At 38.7% G+C, this 16,260-nt stretch overlaps 1 protein-coding gene across 13 annotated transcripts in view; it reads right to left on the bottom strand.

Moving 5' to 3' along the window:
* Positions 1–16,260, bottom strand: part of TENM2 (teneurin transmembrane protein 2) — an 806,981-nt gene that overhangs the window by 15,342 nt on the left and 775,379 nt on the right. For all 13 annotated transcript variants that reach the window (XM_077823698.1, XM_077823694.1, XM_077823697.1 and 10 more), the window contains 5 exons: positions 13,110–13,342; positions 11,477–11,631; positions 10,063–10,937; positions 4,278–4,453; positions 2,186–2,421 (listed from right to left, as the gene is read on the bottom strand). In XM_077823698.1, the coding sequence (XP_077679824.1) occupies positions 2,186–2,421; positions 4,278–4,453; positions 10,063–10,937; positions 11,477–11,631; positions 13,110–13,342 (1,675 nt within the window). The remainder of the gene's footprint in view (positions 1–2,185; positions 2,422–4,277; positions 4,454–10,062; positions 10,938–11,476; positions 11,632–13,109; positions 13,343–16,260) is intronic.

The following is a 16,260-nucleotide window of genomic DNA, read 5'->3' as shown; positions in this document are numbered from 1 at the left end:
TCAATTTGTAAGCGCCGAGAAGATAATAGCATTATAAGGAATAGCCAGCACAGGTTTGTCAAGAATAAATCATGCCAAATGAAGATAATTTCTTTCTTTGACAGGGTTACTAGCCTAGTGGATAGGGAAGTAGTATGTGATCTCTCTCAATTTTAGGAAGGCTTTTCACACTCTCTGATATGACATCCCCATAAGCAAATGAGGGAAATAATGCTTTGAAGAAATTACTGTAAGGTGGGTGCACAACTGTTTGAAAAACCATACTCAAAGAGTATGGTATCAGTGGTTCACTGTCAAACTGGGAGGGTGTGTCTAGAGCAGAGATCATCTGTAGGTTCGGCCGATCGCAGCTCCCACTGGCCGCGGTTCGCTGCTCCAGGCCAATGCCCACGCCGCTTCCCACAGCCCCCATTGGCCTGGAGCAGTGAACCGGGGCCAGTGGGAGCTGTGATTGGCTGAACCTGCAGACGCGGCAGGTAAACAAACTAGCCTGGCTCGCCAGGGGGCTTACCCTGGTGGGCTGCGTGTCAAAGGTTGCCAATCCCTGGTCTAGAGGGTCCCTCCAGGTCAATATTGAGTCTGGCAGAGTTCCATATTTTCATTAATGATTTGGATAACAGAGGAGAGTATGCTTATAAAAAATGAGGTTGACATCAAATTGGGAGGGGTTGCAAGCACTTTGGAGGACAGGATTAGAATTCAAAACAATCTTGACAAATTGAAGAATTGGTCTGAAATCAACAAGATGAAATTCAATAAAGAAAAGTGCAAAATACTTCATTCAGGATGGAAAAAAACAAATGCACATCTACAAATGGGGAATAACTGTTTAGGTGGTAGTAATGCTGATACGGATTTAGGGGTTATAGTGGCTCACAAATTGAAAAAGAGTGAAAAATGTGATGCAGCTGAAGAAAAGCTAATATACTTCTGAAGTGTATTAATACAAGTGTTGTATTTAACACATGGGAGGTAACTGTCCTGCTCTACTCGGCACTGGAGAAGCCTCAGCTGAAGTACTGGGTCCAGTTCTGGATGCCACATTTTAGGAAAGATGTGGAGAAACTGGAAAGAGTCCAGAGGAGAGCAACAAAAACGATAAAAGATTTAGAAAACCCCACCTATGGGGAGATATTAAAAAAATGGGCATGTTTAGTCTTGAGAAAAGACGACTGAGGGGGGGACACAATAACAATCTTCAAATATGTTAAGAGGTATTATAAAGAGGACTGTGATCAATTGTTCTCCAGATCCACTGAAGGTAGGACAAGAAGTAATCAGCTTAATCTACAACAAAGCAGATTTAGGTTAGATATTAGGAAAAACTTTCTAACTATAAGGGTTCTTAAACTCTGGAACAGGCTTGCAAGGGAGGTTGTGGAATCTCTGTCTTTGGAGGCTTTTAAGAACAGATTAGACAAACCTGTCAGGGATGGTCTAGGTTTACTTAGTCTTGCCTCAGTGCAGGGGGCTGAACTAGATGACCTCTCAAGGTCTCTTCCAGCTCTGTATTTCTAGGATTCTATATACAGCTTGATCCAATACCCAATGAAGCCAACAGAAGTCTCTGATTGACTTAAATGGGCTTTGGATGAGACCCACCATATTTTTCTTTCCAGTATCCCAATGTGCCTTTCAATCTCTACATACTGGGGCCACTTCATCCACAGTGAAATTTTAGCCACCTTGGGGAAGAAGGGGGGAGGGAAAATCGTGGGTGTTTAACACAGCCTTGCAGTTTACAAAAGGAAATAAAGATAAATACTTATCTCAGAGAAATTGCAGGGGGAATTTAGGTTAGTAGAATGTAATTACATGAACTAGAATTTTGTTTGGAAGAACTCTTGTGAAGAGTTCCACAGTATATTGATAGACAACAAGTGGTCATGATTTTGATATTACAGCTCATTAGAAAGATGGCAATTCCACTATAGTGACTCTACGCGGTATTTTTTACCGGCCTCCTTTTGAATCTTCTAGTTGATGGAGCTTCTGATAACTGGTAACAGCAGACTACTCCATAGGTTTATTTGGCCTCTCAAATACATAAAACGTCACCAATGCTAGTCCACTTCATTGTCTTATTCATTTTTATGAAGTAGAATTGAATAAAATATCATTTTGAGTAGAAAACAGTCTAGATACAGGACAAAAGATTGTTGTTGTAACAGTGAGTTCCACTTACCCTGAGCTTTCTTCCAAACACCGTCACTTTGCCTTTTATCTGTTCTTTTCTTAGGCGCCACTCAATTGAATTTAAGCCATTTTCCATTGGCAGGGAAATATTACATCGTCCTATGGTAGGGGTCACAGTACCAGCCAGGACGTGAGGTTCACTGTGGAAGCTAATACTCATTCCATTGGCATACATCACTCTCAAAGTGCCATTATTACAGAGCTGGTAGCTATTCCTCACTTGATCTAGTAAAATAATAAAAAACAAAATTTAGCAACTTTAGTCATAAAGAGAGGTTTCAGAGTAACAGCCGTGTTAGTCTGTATTCGCAAAAAGAAAAGGAGTACTTGTGGCACCTTAGAGACTAACCAATTTATTTTAGCATGAGCTTTCGTGAGCTACTGGTTAGTCTCTAAGGTGCCACAAGTACTCCTTTTCTTTTAGTCATAAAGAGAAGATAACATCAACTTAATAGGTTTTCATGGTACTTCCACTGATCTCAAACGAAGCCTGCCTGAATTGTGCTACGGTAGATATTACTAATGTTATTGACTTATGTAAAGAACAATGGTATTAATGTTGCAAGCCTGCAGAGGTGCTAAAGTTTATACTGTTGTTTTCCATTTACTCTTAATTGTAAATCAAAACATACAGTGATGTATTTCAGCGCCATAATTTATGTGGATGCATTTCTAAAAGGAACAAAACTCAGGGGAAAATTATATTTTTTAACTGAACTGTGGGATGAATAACAAGCCTATTAAATGCTGTGATGTAAAAAAGAGACCATTGGAATCTTTTGTCAGAAGTGAACAACTAATCCCTTTTTCAGTCTTTTAAAAACTGCCCTCCCAGCAACTACGCAGTGCGGTGTTATAGATTAGTTTTAAATCCCAAAGGTGCGATACCCAAACAATACAAGCTGGCAGCCACAATCCTTTGTGTGTGTATGTGTCATTCTTTATCCCACCATAAAGAAGCTAAGCTAGCCAATCAGATGTCTGGCCTTTTCGCTTACTGATAAAAGTTATAAAAATAAAACTGTACTTTTATAGCCATGTTATTCTTTGACTGGTTGACACAGCCAGCTCTATTCTGTAAGACAATCATAATGGAGCTTTTCAATACTTCAGTTGTGCGCAGCTCACCAAAGCATCAATATCCATCTGACAAAAAGACAGCATCTACATAATTAATCATTTGGTATAACAGAAATAAAGTCATTGGAACAGGAGGTGTCAGAGGATAATAGTCTATAAATGTTGACATTTATACGTCAGAAGGAGACTATTGTCCTGTGACAATGTTCTTATTCCAGTGACATTATCTCTTAATTAAAAAAACATCATCCACTAAACTCCTTTCAATCTATCTTCGGTAACTGTGACTGTTTACATTGTGTCATATACAATGTTTGGTCCATGTCAGAAAGTTTCACACAAAGTAACATTTAACCATTTTGTTGCTGATTTCTTCTGCAGTATCTCAGCTGTGGCAGCATTCTCTGATGTGGTCATGCTGCATTCAAAACATGGTACACAATTTTTTTTGGTCATGGCATCAGAAAAGGGCCTGATCCTGCATTTTACTCAAATAAGCAGTTCCATTAACTTGAAAGAATTAACTTGGATAAATCAGGGCGACAGGGCTGATCTCATCAAGTTACACTATGATAAAAACTGCCTGCATCTTTTCTCAGCTAGGATTTTACACTAAGATAGTTTATACAAGTTCATTACGTCACTGTAAAGAATCCACCTTTTTGTCCCTAAAGTCATAGCCAATGTTGCAATGGAGTGCAATGCACTCTGAATGTGGGTAAAGTAAACCTGACATGAAAGGCATTAGCAGAGCCAATTTACAACAGGTAATGATCATACTGTATTTGACTCAACTAGGGTAGAAAAAACTTCCCCTGCCTGACCTGAGGAACTGCCATTTTCATAGAGCATGTATGGGAGTTTCCTCCAAGAACCTTATGTTATTCTTTTTCCTGCTCAGAAGTGCACTTATGATATGAATCTTTTGAGACTGCCTCCCTTAAAGTACTAGGGAGATATTGGTGTTTGTGTCTAACGTGCTGAAAAGTACACTCTTGTACCTTGAACCACTGTATAGGAAGCCTCCACAGAGGAGAGATTGGTAATGACTGTTACATCATCATCCCGGTTGGAATTCTCTATATCGATGGTAATAGATTTTTCCATTTCCCTGTGAAGGCTGGTCACCACTCCGGTGGGACGTGTTACATTGGTCAAGCGTCCTTCGTGGTCATAGCTAATAGATAAATTAATGAGAGCAAAATAAGCATGTGTATAGTTATAGGCTTCATTTAGTTGACATTATTAATGCAGCAGCTTCTTGCTAAAATATGGCATGAAACAGATCTTGATCTTTTAGAACATTTTGAGTTGCTCAATAAGCTGTGTTTGAAAACAATCTAAGGTTGTGAATTAAGGTTTTTCTAGACAAATTCTGGTCTCTATTGTACCAATGTAAATCCAGACTAACTCCAATTGAGTTAGTCTGAATTTACAATGTTGACACTGAGAACAGTATCTGGCCCAGAATCAACACATATTTTAATATTTTCAAGCCACTACAACTGGATTAGCTATGGAAAAATCACGCCTCTGTAATCTGTTAGAATTCTCTGTCAACAAGATATTGGATTAGAGAGAATTAGTTGATGTAATTTGTGAAAGGCTTTTCGAAAGTCCAGAAAAAGTCCTTCACAAGAGGCTATTAAGAAAAAGAAGTACTCATAGAATTCTGCCAAAATCAGCTAAGAAACAGAAAATAAAGAGCAAAAATAAATGGGCAATTTTCAGTTTGGTGAAAGGTTAACAGTAGGGTGGCCCCAAAGGTCTCTACCAGTCTGCACCAGTGTAGACTAATATGTTTACCAATTATCAAAAAAGGGACAGAACAAGGAGGTGGTGAAATCTGTAGAAGACAAAATTATTTAGATTAAGACTAGAAAAGTCTGTGAAGAACTTTAAAGTGATCTCAGAGCTAGGTGAATGCACAGCAAAATGGCAGGTGAGATTTACCATTAAACACAAGATAATTCAAATTGGCAAGAATAATCTGAACAACTCATACACGTTGCTGGGGTTTAAATTAATGAAAGAAAAGGAACTGGGCATCACTGTGGACAGCTCATTGAACATCTCTGCTCAAAGTGGAATGGAATAGAAAATATGGAAAATATTCCAATGACATTTATATAAATCAGAGGTATGCCCTCGCATGGGACACAGTTCAGTTTGATCACCCTATCTTGAAAAAGATGTAGCAGAAATGGAAGGGATGAAAATTACTAACTAGAAACATGAAACAAATATCATAAAAAGAGTGACTGAAGAGACTCTGGCTGTTTAATTTAAGGGGGGGATATGGTAGAGGTATACAAAATCACTGTATAAATTATATATATATAAATTGTACCATCAATATATAGAGAAGTAAAATAGGACAATCTTACTTTGAAACTCAAAGACAGTACATTTAGAACTGACAAAAGGAAATACTAGTATTTATTTATTATTTTTTTAAACACAATGTATAATTATCCTGTGGAACTGCTTCCACTTATAAACAGCTGATGGAGGCCACTATCTGAAACAGAATTCTGGACTGCTCTGATTTGGTAAGGCAACTCTTATGTTCCTAAAATGAAGTCCCAGGGTGAAATCCTGGCTCCATTAAAGTTAATGGGCATTCTACCACTGATGTCAGTGAGTCCAGGATTTTGCCCCATGTTGTACCTACAATATTGCCCAGGAGGGAATGTAAGTAGTAGAGTTAATGAGGTGTGGGTGAGATCAAGAGCTACCCTGGAAATAGGAACATCATTGATTTTGAATAGGGCAGTTGATGAAAACTTCCTTAATAGGTGATGCTGGTGGTTCATAAACTGATTTCCTGGAGTTGCGCAACAGACAGATATAATGCATTTATTAAAAAATGACTATGATGGAGCAGGACATTTCTTGGGAAATGATGAGTGCCTGGGAGAAGTTAGTACCTAAGACTCAGCTGGGAGCCATTAATCTTCAGGAAATGATCTGACCTGGAGTTGTTATTACCACTGCAACATGACAAGAGGGGAAAGGTGAATGGATCCTTTCTTATTTTTATTTTTTGGTTAATGGGTGAAGTAGTTTCAGTTGGCATATACTGGGTTTTCCTAAGATTTAATGCACTGTGATTATCCAAGCATTTAGTCTCAATCATCTCTCAACATACATATTCAGGTTATAAATAATATTTTGAGAGAAGACTTTTATTGGTCCTTTCACCATTTTTGCCACATTCTTTGCAGGCCTCTCAAATTGTCCCAGGTATTGTTGATTACATTGTGCATCCCTTCTGCGTGTTTGCGCCAATATTCTATTCTGTATTCTATACAGAATTCCTATAATGTGTCTATTGCTTTAACATCTGAGCACCTAAATATTTAGATTAAGTGCACTGTGCACTCTTTAAGGCCTGAGTTCTGACCTTTAGAAGTTTAAAATATGCAACTGGTAGACAGCCTGTAGAAAGGATTTAGCTAGGTTGGTTTCAGATATGAAGCACAATAAAGGTGTAACAGCAGCATTTGCGCTAAGTTGGAGATAGGCAAGGTGTATATCCACATACATTTAAACATATCCTTATTTCTGTGTCTTATAAAAACAAGTCTGATTCAAGGGAAAACTTCGTTACTTTCTTGGGATACTCCAAAGGTCAAGTGGGATATCATCAGGGACCACTTCAAAGATCTATTCCTCATGCCCCAAAAAACAAGCTTAAATTATTTTAAGTGAGCCTGTTGTCAGCTGTTGTATTACCCATGAGCTTTGACTGTTCATAATGTGAATGAAGTGCATTTAAAAAAAAATTCTGTAAAGCTTTTGGCATTTTAAGAAGATTTTTATGTTGTCATTTCACAACTCCACTATCCTATTATGATAAAGGGAACTCATTGTCTGTATTTGAATGTGTGGATATAATGGTGTTGGAGGTAACACATACTGCCTTTACAGAGCACAGACTTGGTGATTCAATAGATTTTTCCATCTTTAATTGCTATGATCCTATATTTACCAAAACAAATGCAGCAATGATAGAAAGAGATCTCTCTCTGGAAATACTTCACACATTCAATCTAAAATGTAAACAAATACAGTGCGCTATGTCGACAGGGATTCTCCTATATTTTATTTAACTATTACTTACCATCTCATTAACAAAACAGCTTTGTGCTGGGATGGATTCAGGATGTTAAAGAGTTACAGTAAATTGGCTACAAAGGGTCAGCTCCAACTAGATGCCTCTGTTTATCCTTTGTCACATTTTTCCATATGGAGAATTTGCATTTTACACACTGGGTTAAGTTTCACCCTTTACACATTGTTTCCCACACACTTGGTATAACGCACATTCTTCTTGAAACTAAAAATGCCCCAGAGACACAGACAGCTTTGTGGATGGCATACTACAGATGTTTTGTAACCTAGATAGAGCTGATCATGTGGCTCTGTTCTTTAATTACATGAAAAAAACTTGGGCTGCAAGGGTATAGAATATGATCAGGGTGCTAATGCATATACAACTGGTGACATTCTAGATAAACAGAAAGCATAACCTTCCTCATCTACTTGCTGTATATTGTTGTACATAGTACTTAGCCCAGCTGCAATACTTACTTGCAAAGCAGAGGAGACAATTAGCTACTATCTATCCTTTCTCAAACATACTAATTTACTAATCTAGTGCTTAATCCTGTATTACTTAATACCAGGCATACTACTAAGAGGTGCTTAGCACCAGGAATAGTCCCACTGAAAGCACCTAGCAATTTTATGAACACTGTAAAAATAACATATAATACTTTCAAGATGCATGTCAGCACATCACAGAACATGCAAGTCATATTTCCACTTTAGTAGTCTGAGAAAACGTATCAGAAATCTTCACGTAAAATCACACCAAGATACTGTCTCAATCATGACTTTTAATTACCCTTAGGTAAACCAATATTGTAATTTTGAATTTTTTATACCGGTAATTTAAAAAAAAATAATGATTTCTAATTATCAATTGTTTTTAAAAAAATAAGTTTTTGTAATTTGTAATTATTCAAAATTATTTAATATTGCCATTTTGTTCATCTAAATCTGTGCACTTGTAATTATTTTGTATCCATTCATTAAAATATGTGCTGCTTGATTTAAAGTGTAGTTTCTAGGAAACAAACTAGTAGATACTACCTGTGATCTAGTGAACTTTGAACTATTGATAATCAATAACGACTAAGTAAAGGTCTATCTAAAATCCCATGCACATCTCCTTATCAAGAGTGTTTCACAAAAGTCAGATACAGTTAATATTAATTTGATTCAGTGATCAGTATTTAGCACTCTCTTGGGCCTCAGTAATGTAACTAATTAAATATCTGACATATGTTAAGGAAGCAGGCCTGTTACGTGTTAAAGATAACAATTATGCAGCTTCACCTATAAGATATATGAAAATGAACAGATGTTCAAATTTGGGTGGTCAAATTATACAGCGACCACCAGATGGCACTGTTTTCCTTTTTTTATAAACCAAACACAAAACAACAGATAATGCTGATGTGGATTGATAATTCAGTTACGTTTCCAGCTAGATCAAGCAGTTACTTACGTTCAGGTATTGTTTTTGTTCTGTTTTCTTACAAAAAGTCAGCAGTGTTTAAGTAGTAGGGGACATGATATGATGCTTTGGCACATGTTAGTGGGGAAAAGCTATTGCTCAGAAGACAATCTTAGAAAAACAAACCTAGGTCCAGTCATTTGTAAATAAAGCTTGACAAATATTGTCTAAGTCTAACTTGGAAAAAATTATGAATAAATGTACCACTAATTAAGTATTTCAGCAAAATTCTCAATCTCTAGATAGAAAGCCTTGCCATAGTTAAAAGCCAAAATATTCAGCATATATAGTGCAGCATATATATATATACACATATTCAGCATATATAGTGCTACTTATTTAGGAAACCCTCTTGTTGCCCGTAAATTACAATAATACTATTAAGGACAGGATAATTGTTAGAGAAAATCTGGTTTGCTTTTCCAGCTTTTTAATATACCTAGGCACTTTATCTCTGATTCATTTCAGTTAAAGAGGAAATTCTGTCTTTTTTTAATCTACCTGCTCATGAAAACCAATGTGCTTTTGGGCTATCTACAAATTATATAAGTCACACTGGGGTCTAGACCTTGGGATCTAATTTCCTCACCTATCTCAAGAATGAGCAATCAGTAAAGTTAATCAACACTTTATCTCCTATATGTCATATGGGTCCAATATCCTGACATTTGAACAGCAAGACTTGTAATTTGAGTTCCAAGAGAAACTAATATTGAAATCTCTTGACAGAGGCAGCCCTGTGGGGTGTAACCACAAATTATTGTGTTGCAAACTGAGCAGACCAGCTTGGAGAAGGGGACTTCTTTGCACTCCCACTTATGGCAAAGAAAGTTGGGCCCAGTCCTGCAAACAGCAGTGTAAATGCAAGTTACTGATCCTACAAGGCGCTAGCAATTTGCTGGGAGGTGGGAGAGCTCCCTCACCAACCATACTCTGCACTGGGACTTTAGGGAGCTCAGCAGCTCACAGGAAGCATCCGTCTCAGGCCCTTATGTAAGGATACTGCAAGACTGTTAAAGTTAACAAAATCACACACGTGGCTCCAGGACCCTATTACATCAAGATTTAAAGACCTGATTCAATGTTCATTGAAGCCAATAGAAGGACTACCACTGATTTCAATGGGCATTATATTAGGCCCTAACCATTCTCACTTGAAAGAGAAATGCATACTCAACAAATATAAAAAACTTTCTTACTCATAAAAGGTCGTCCACCCTGTTTCATCACTCTTTGTTGCCAAGAGCCCACTATTTCCATTGTAAGTCATTAATCCAAGTTCCAGGGTCTGGGTAGACACTACCTTGAGTCCACCATTCGTGCCAACAGCCAGCGTGACAATCTGATTGTCAGGCATCAGTAAATGGCGTGGCATTCCATTGTTATCCCGACGAATTTTTAAGGAGTTACCATTGTTATCGATCATCTCTATGACATCGTTATCGGCGCTGTAGCTGAAATTATACAGATACTCTCCGGTAACAAGACTGAGGGTGTACTGGTGGATGCCATCAGCATTGAAGACGTACAGCTCCTGTTCTCCTGGAGAAGCTGCCTCGTACTGGTTGACAGAGTTAAGAACGGGCCTGTTTTTACTAACAGCCCTAATGCGGATATTTCCAAGGTCAGCTATGTAGATAGTGCCATCTGGTGCCACAGCTAAGGAGGATGGGGAGTTTAAGATGGCATCAGTGGCATAAGCATCATCCCCAGAATAGCAATTACAGTTGACGTCATTTTTGCAGTCACAGTCTGAAGCTGCTCCGGCTAGGAGGCAGATCTCTCCATTGGTGGTTACTTGGCGTAGTCGATTAATTTTTTTCTCATCTGTCTCACTGATATAAAGGACTCCTGTGTGTGAGATGGCAACTGCACTGGCTGACTCCAGCGCAGAGTGGATGGCCAGTTTGCTAAGGGAGTAGTCTATCCCAGGAACCTGACAGTGCATGGGACGTCCAGCGATGATGCTAACCTGGTGGTTTTCTGTGATCCGTAAAATGACATTGTTCTCCAGGACATAAAGTGAGTTATCCATGGGATTGACAGCAAGATCAGTTGGCCACTCCAGCCGCACCTATGAACCACACGATAATTCATTATTATTGTAAAACTCACACCGAAGAAGTAAATTGTTTTCAACACATAACAATTATATGTGAAATGGCAGCAAATTAGTCAATGGTTTAACAGAGTAAATCATGGAACTAAATGCTCTACTTAAGACTTGCATGTACAAATTAAAGCTATGAACAGTGCTAACTTTGGTTAATTATGTATCTGTTGCAAAGGACTGAATGCTACATTACTGAAAGTCGACAGCAAGTACAGAAAAATAAAAGGCAATTATACAATAACTTCCATTATCTCAAACTTATTTCTCTATAACTGTGTAAACAACTTGTGTTAACCACCGCAAGAGGGTAGGTTCATTCTTTTCAGTAACTAATTATATAAGCTGTTATCCTGCCCTCCATAATGTCATCAATACCCTCTAAATCCTTTTTCAGAGGAGTCTAACATACTGTATTTTCTACAGAGAATGGCCAGGCAATTATCCAAAGTAAATAGCCATCTGTTGTATGGCACATACACAAAAAGGAAGTAAAACTCTACCTGGGTGACATCCATGCTGGAATCACAGCTTAGTGGTCGAACAGCAGTTAGGTCATTAGAGCCCAGCAGAGTTGATATAATTCCATTCTGATCAACTTTCCGAATCATAGTGGCATCAACAAAATACATAAGCCCGTACTTATCCACTGCAATTCCTACAAAATAAGCAACAATCAGTGCTCTGGTTTCATGCTTTATTGATAAGTTTATTCCAAATATGGAGGGTTACAAGGTGCTGCTTTTTTGTTCATCCCCATTTTTTCAGGCCCTTCAGCCCCTGACACTGCAGTCCAGATCCTCAGCTAAAACAATGTACCTCTGTTGAAGTCAATGGAACTATGCTGACTTATCCCGTGGTTGTTCAACAAATCAACCTTAATCTTGAATCTTGCATTAACTTATTATTTTGCCCTATGCTCTTTTCTGCCTCTGTATAAAGAAACTTGAAACTATTTTTTTAAAGAAAGATTTTTCTCCTTGATTCTTACATGAAAAATTCAGATTTCATTTCTCCTGGAAGACTCTGTGTAATTCAAAAACTTGTAGGTTTTGACCCCATAGACATAATTAAAAATGACTGAGAATGGAAGTGGTTTTCACTCAGGATGTTTTAAAATTGTTTGAGTTCCATTCCTGCCAACACTCAGGCCTGGTCTACAGTCGGAAATTAGGTTGGTATAACTACATAACTCAGTGAAAAATCCACAGCCCTGAGCGTTTCAGTTATACCGACCTAACCCCGGTGTAGATAGTGCTAGGTTGATGGGAGAATTCTCTCATCAACCTAGCTATCACCTCTCAGCGAGGTGGAATAACTATGCTGATGGGAGCAGCCCTCCCACTGGCTTAGGAAGCATCTTCACTGAAGCACTACAGCAACTCCAGTGTTTTAAATGTAGACAAGCCCTTACACATGTCTTTAACTTTACACATGCCAGTAGTCCCATTGCATTCACTCAGGCTACTTGTGATAAATTTAAGCAACTATGTAAGTGCTTGCAGAGTAAGAGCCTTTGTGGGGGTTTTCTGTTTGGTTTTAATGCCATCTGCTTAACACAAGAATTGAAAGAAAAACTCTCTTTGCTAACAACTTGACAAACCCACCCTTTTAATTAGAGGGCTTTCAAGTCACCAATTTCAGTGCTCCAAGCAAAATAGTGAAGACAAGACTCTATTCCTGATTACGTTTGAGATGAAAAAAATACTTAATCCCCCAAAATCCTTTATGGCACCTTACATTATAAATTATAAAGAAGCTTAAAAAGACACAGATCCATTTTTTCCCATTTGTAGGAATACGCTAATGAACATCAGAACTAAAATTAAGAAAAATACTACAGAAGACATCCCTCCTCCTCCCAAAAAGGACTGTGTTTCAAACAATGGTGTTTTCTCCTGTTTGCAAGTTTCCTTTTAGGAGGAAGCCCGATGCTGTGAAATCTCCTTTTGCAGCGAACAGTGAAGAGGTAATAAAGTTTGTTTTAAGTAAAGCATAATCGCTTGCCAATCCACTGTGATTAAAGCACAGAATAAAAATTACCAAGCAAGTAGTGATTTAATTACTAGATAATTATATCCAGATCCAGCCTAGCCTCAGACAGTTGCTTTCTCCAGTCTCTTTTACTTCCTTTACCTCTAGGGCTCATTAGGGTTGCGTCCACTGCCTTCCCTCCATCTCCACATCTGGCTTCATCAAATGGCAGACACTGCTCTCCAGTCCCTGCCACCACTTCAGAGTTACCGGCCAGGTCTTTTGCACCAGTGAGGGATTTGACTCGGTAAATTCGTCGGCTGTTGGTGTCTGATACGTACAGTGAACCCGAAACGGGATCCACAGCCAGGTAGTATTTGTGAGCTGGATTGTTGCTTTAGGAGGGAAAAAACAGAAAACAGAGATGGCTAAGCAATCTAAAATCATCCTAGACCTTTTGGCCTTAGACAGTTATCTGCCATTTAAAGAACTGGAAAGAACAGTTTGACATCTTAATATTCTGAGGGGTCTGAGTTACTTCCATTTAAGGACATTGTTACACTTTTCTATTGAAACCCTTTATTTCCCACAGTGCTGATATATTACTGCTTCATTTGGGCACATTGCTTTTAAAAATACATTAGCTACAAGCTCTACAAATGGCATGGCTTCTATGCAACGTGAACCAAAGAGAAGGAAAAAAGGAATGAAAAATGGATAATGTGTCTGGGTTCTGATTACAGACTGATCAGCATTTTCTGAAGAGAGCGTGGAGCTTGTCCCTCCTTTTTAAAATCACTTTCTTCACATTCCACCAAACAATACACAATAGAACCCAACAAGCAAGTAAAAAGTAGAGTAGCTGACTTCTGTGCTCAAAAATATACACTGCAAAAGGCCCTTTCCTCCTCCCACTGTTATCCCTGTATGCTTGCCAGAAAGATGACTAGCCCCTGAGTTAGATGGATAAATCTGGCATTTAGTGTTCCTACACGTCGAGTATCAATGGTTTCATGCTCAGAAGGATTAGTACTGAAAAAGTGAGACAATGGAAGTGCCTTGCTCATAGAGTGAAGCTCTAAATCCACCACCAACCGGGCTGAATTCTGCACTGTGTTGAACCAATGTGCTGAGGAAAGACTTTTTTCCAGTGTGTACTATCACGTCTCTTTATTATTCCTTTGCCAGGGACTGTTTTTATAAAGCAAGTGTTTAATGTATTGAAGCAAACTAGTAAAGAGCATTAGATTCTTCATTCAGCACTCATATAATAAGTTGAGATGGGGAAAGATGCTGCTACACTCTGATTTGGAAGCAGGGAGTAGTTGGAGGTACCTGCTCAAGGCCAAATCTCTTTGGTTCATCTCTAACTGTTGTCATTCTTGTACTTCCCTTGAAAGCAGAAATCTCAGGAATGAGATCAAAGCACCAGCCTCTGAGTCATGAATACTCTGACACCAAATTCATGAGGTCTTACATAAGTAGAAAGTAGGTGCATAACAAATTTATCCTTAAACAAAGTTTGTTCTCATTTGTTCTTAAAATAGTATATGAAGTTGGCCATGTAACTAAAATCAGAGAGAGCCCAAGTATTTGGCTTTCACCTGGGCTACTCACTTGCAGTGACTAGTCGTGATTTGTTCTAAAAGTGGATGCTCAGATGTATTGCTGCATCTCTAATGAAACTATAATTTTTGACAGCTTATCAAATTCTGGAACTATTTTAACAAACCATCTGCAAATTGTGAAATTTCAGTCTCAGCCATTAACACATATAACTAGAGCTGGAGCAGAGGAACAAGATGGATTCACTTTAATGTGTTTTTAAACAAGATCTCTATTATGTTTACCAGTCTCGTGAGCCTACGGTGATCTTATTTAAGGTCAATGGAGATTTTAAAAGTGTGGAGGACAAATGAGGACAGCAAGAGAAAAGGCAGGTTACTTACCAGTAAGTAGAGTCATTTGCCTCCAAAGATCCACACTCCTGGATTCATATGGCAAAAGTGCACAACTCCAAGAGTGAGGATATGTCGAGGCAAGTTATGATGCAGAAAATAAGCCATTTCTTCATTAGACTCTCACTGGAAGTATAGCCACTGGCACCTGCTACAGATGGATTATCAGCAGCACACAGACAACTGTGCATATGTGAGGACAGCCAGATTTTGGGTGAGGAGGAGTGAGGAGGGACAGAGAAAGCACTCTCTATTGTAATCCTCCTCCTCTGCAACAGACTGACAGTGCCTGTAATATGGCATGATTCTGAGTCAATAGCACATTCTGCTCTTTGCTCAAAAACGGTAGATTCTGGAAAGGAGATTGATTTGGCTGAAATTAAATGGGAAGAAGTAATACCATCTGCAGAAAACTCACAGGACCATAAAAACGAAGAGATGGAAGTACAATAAATAAATAGAAAATACTTGGCAGTTTTATCCCATGCAAGGATCTCAAAGCCCTTTACAAAGATGGGTAAGTACTGTTAAATCCATTTCACAGAGGAGGAAACTGAGGCACAGAGCAATTAGGTGACTTGTGCAGCGAGATCAGTGGAACACTTGGGATTAGAACTCAATCTCTCAGTCCTTTGTCTTGTCTTCTACAGCATAATACCTTCCCACTAGGTCATCTCATCACCTTCTCTCCCTTCCCCTTTCCTCACCAAAAAATATTTAACTGAATTTTCTACCTTTGCCTTGGATAAGTGCTGGGTTTGAGGAAAAGCCCTTAAGATGTTGACTTTAGCTAACAGGACCTCTTAGCTTTCCAGTAGATAAACACCCAAGTTTGTTAGTTAAAAAAAAGTTTTAAATGTTGTTTTGAGGCTTTCCCCTCTTTCATGCTGTTAGACATGCTCTCCTTTAACACTGAAGAGCAGGTTCTGTCACCATACTCACTTTGAGTAGTATCTCATTCTGCAAGTAGGTTCTACTGAAATTGAGGGGAAGTAAGGTACCAAGCACTGCAAGGTAGGGTGGCAGACTCTGGTACACAGAGGGTGCCTTCTGGTCCTCTTCCTCTCTATCTTCCTTGTGCAGTCATCAATATATACACTGAGCTCACCACCCCTCCCAGCTATCAGAATTCCATTCAGGCTGTGATCATGATGCAGTGATCTCATTCAGAGCATTCATTATCGTTTGTTTCAGCAACTCATTGGCACAGATGCAGACCTGTTAATATGTGTTTGCTCTCCATCGTGAGCCGAACAAGGGCAGAGAGGGTGTGAGCCTATCCACCAAACTCAGCAGTGAGCTCACAAGATCTGAGGGGCTTTTTTCTCCAAGTTTGATAATGGGGAAAATCAACT

This window comes from Eretmochelys imbricata, chromosome 8, assembly GCF_965152235.1.
Source record: "Eretmochelys imbricata isolate rEreImb1 chromosome 8, rEreImb1.hap1, whole genome shotgun sequence".
In the NCBI taxonomy this organism is placed as follows: Eukaryota; Metazoa; Chordata; order Testudines; family Cheloniidae; genus Eretmochelys; species Eretmochelys imbricata.
The sequence above is the reverse complement of the archived record's forward strand: the minus strand, read 5'-3'. Positions and strand labels throughout refer to the sequence as shown.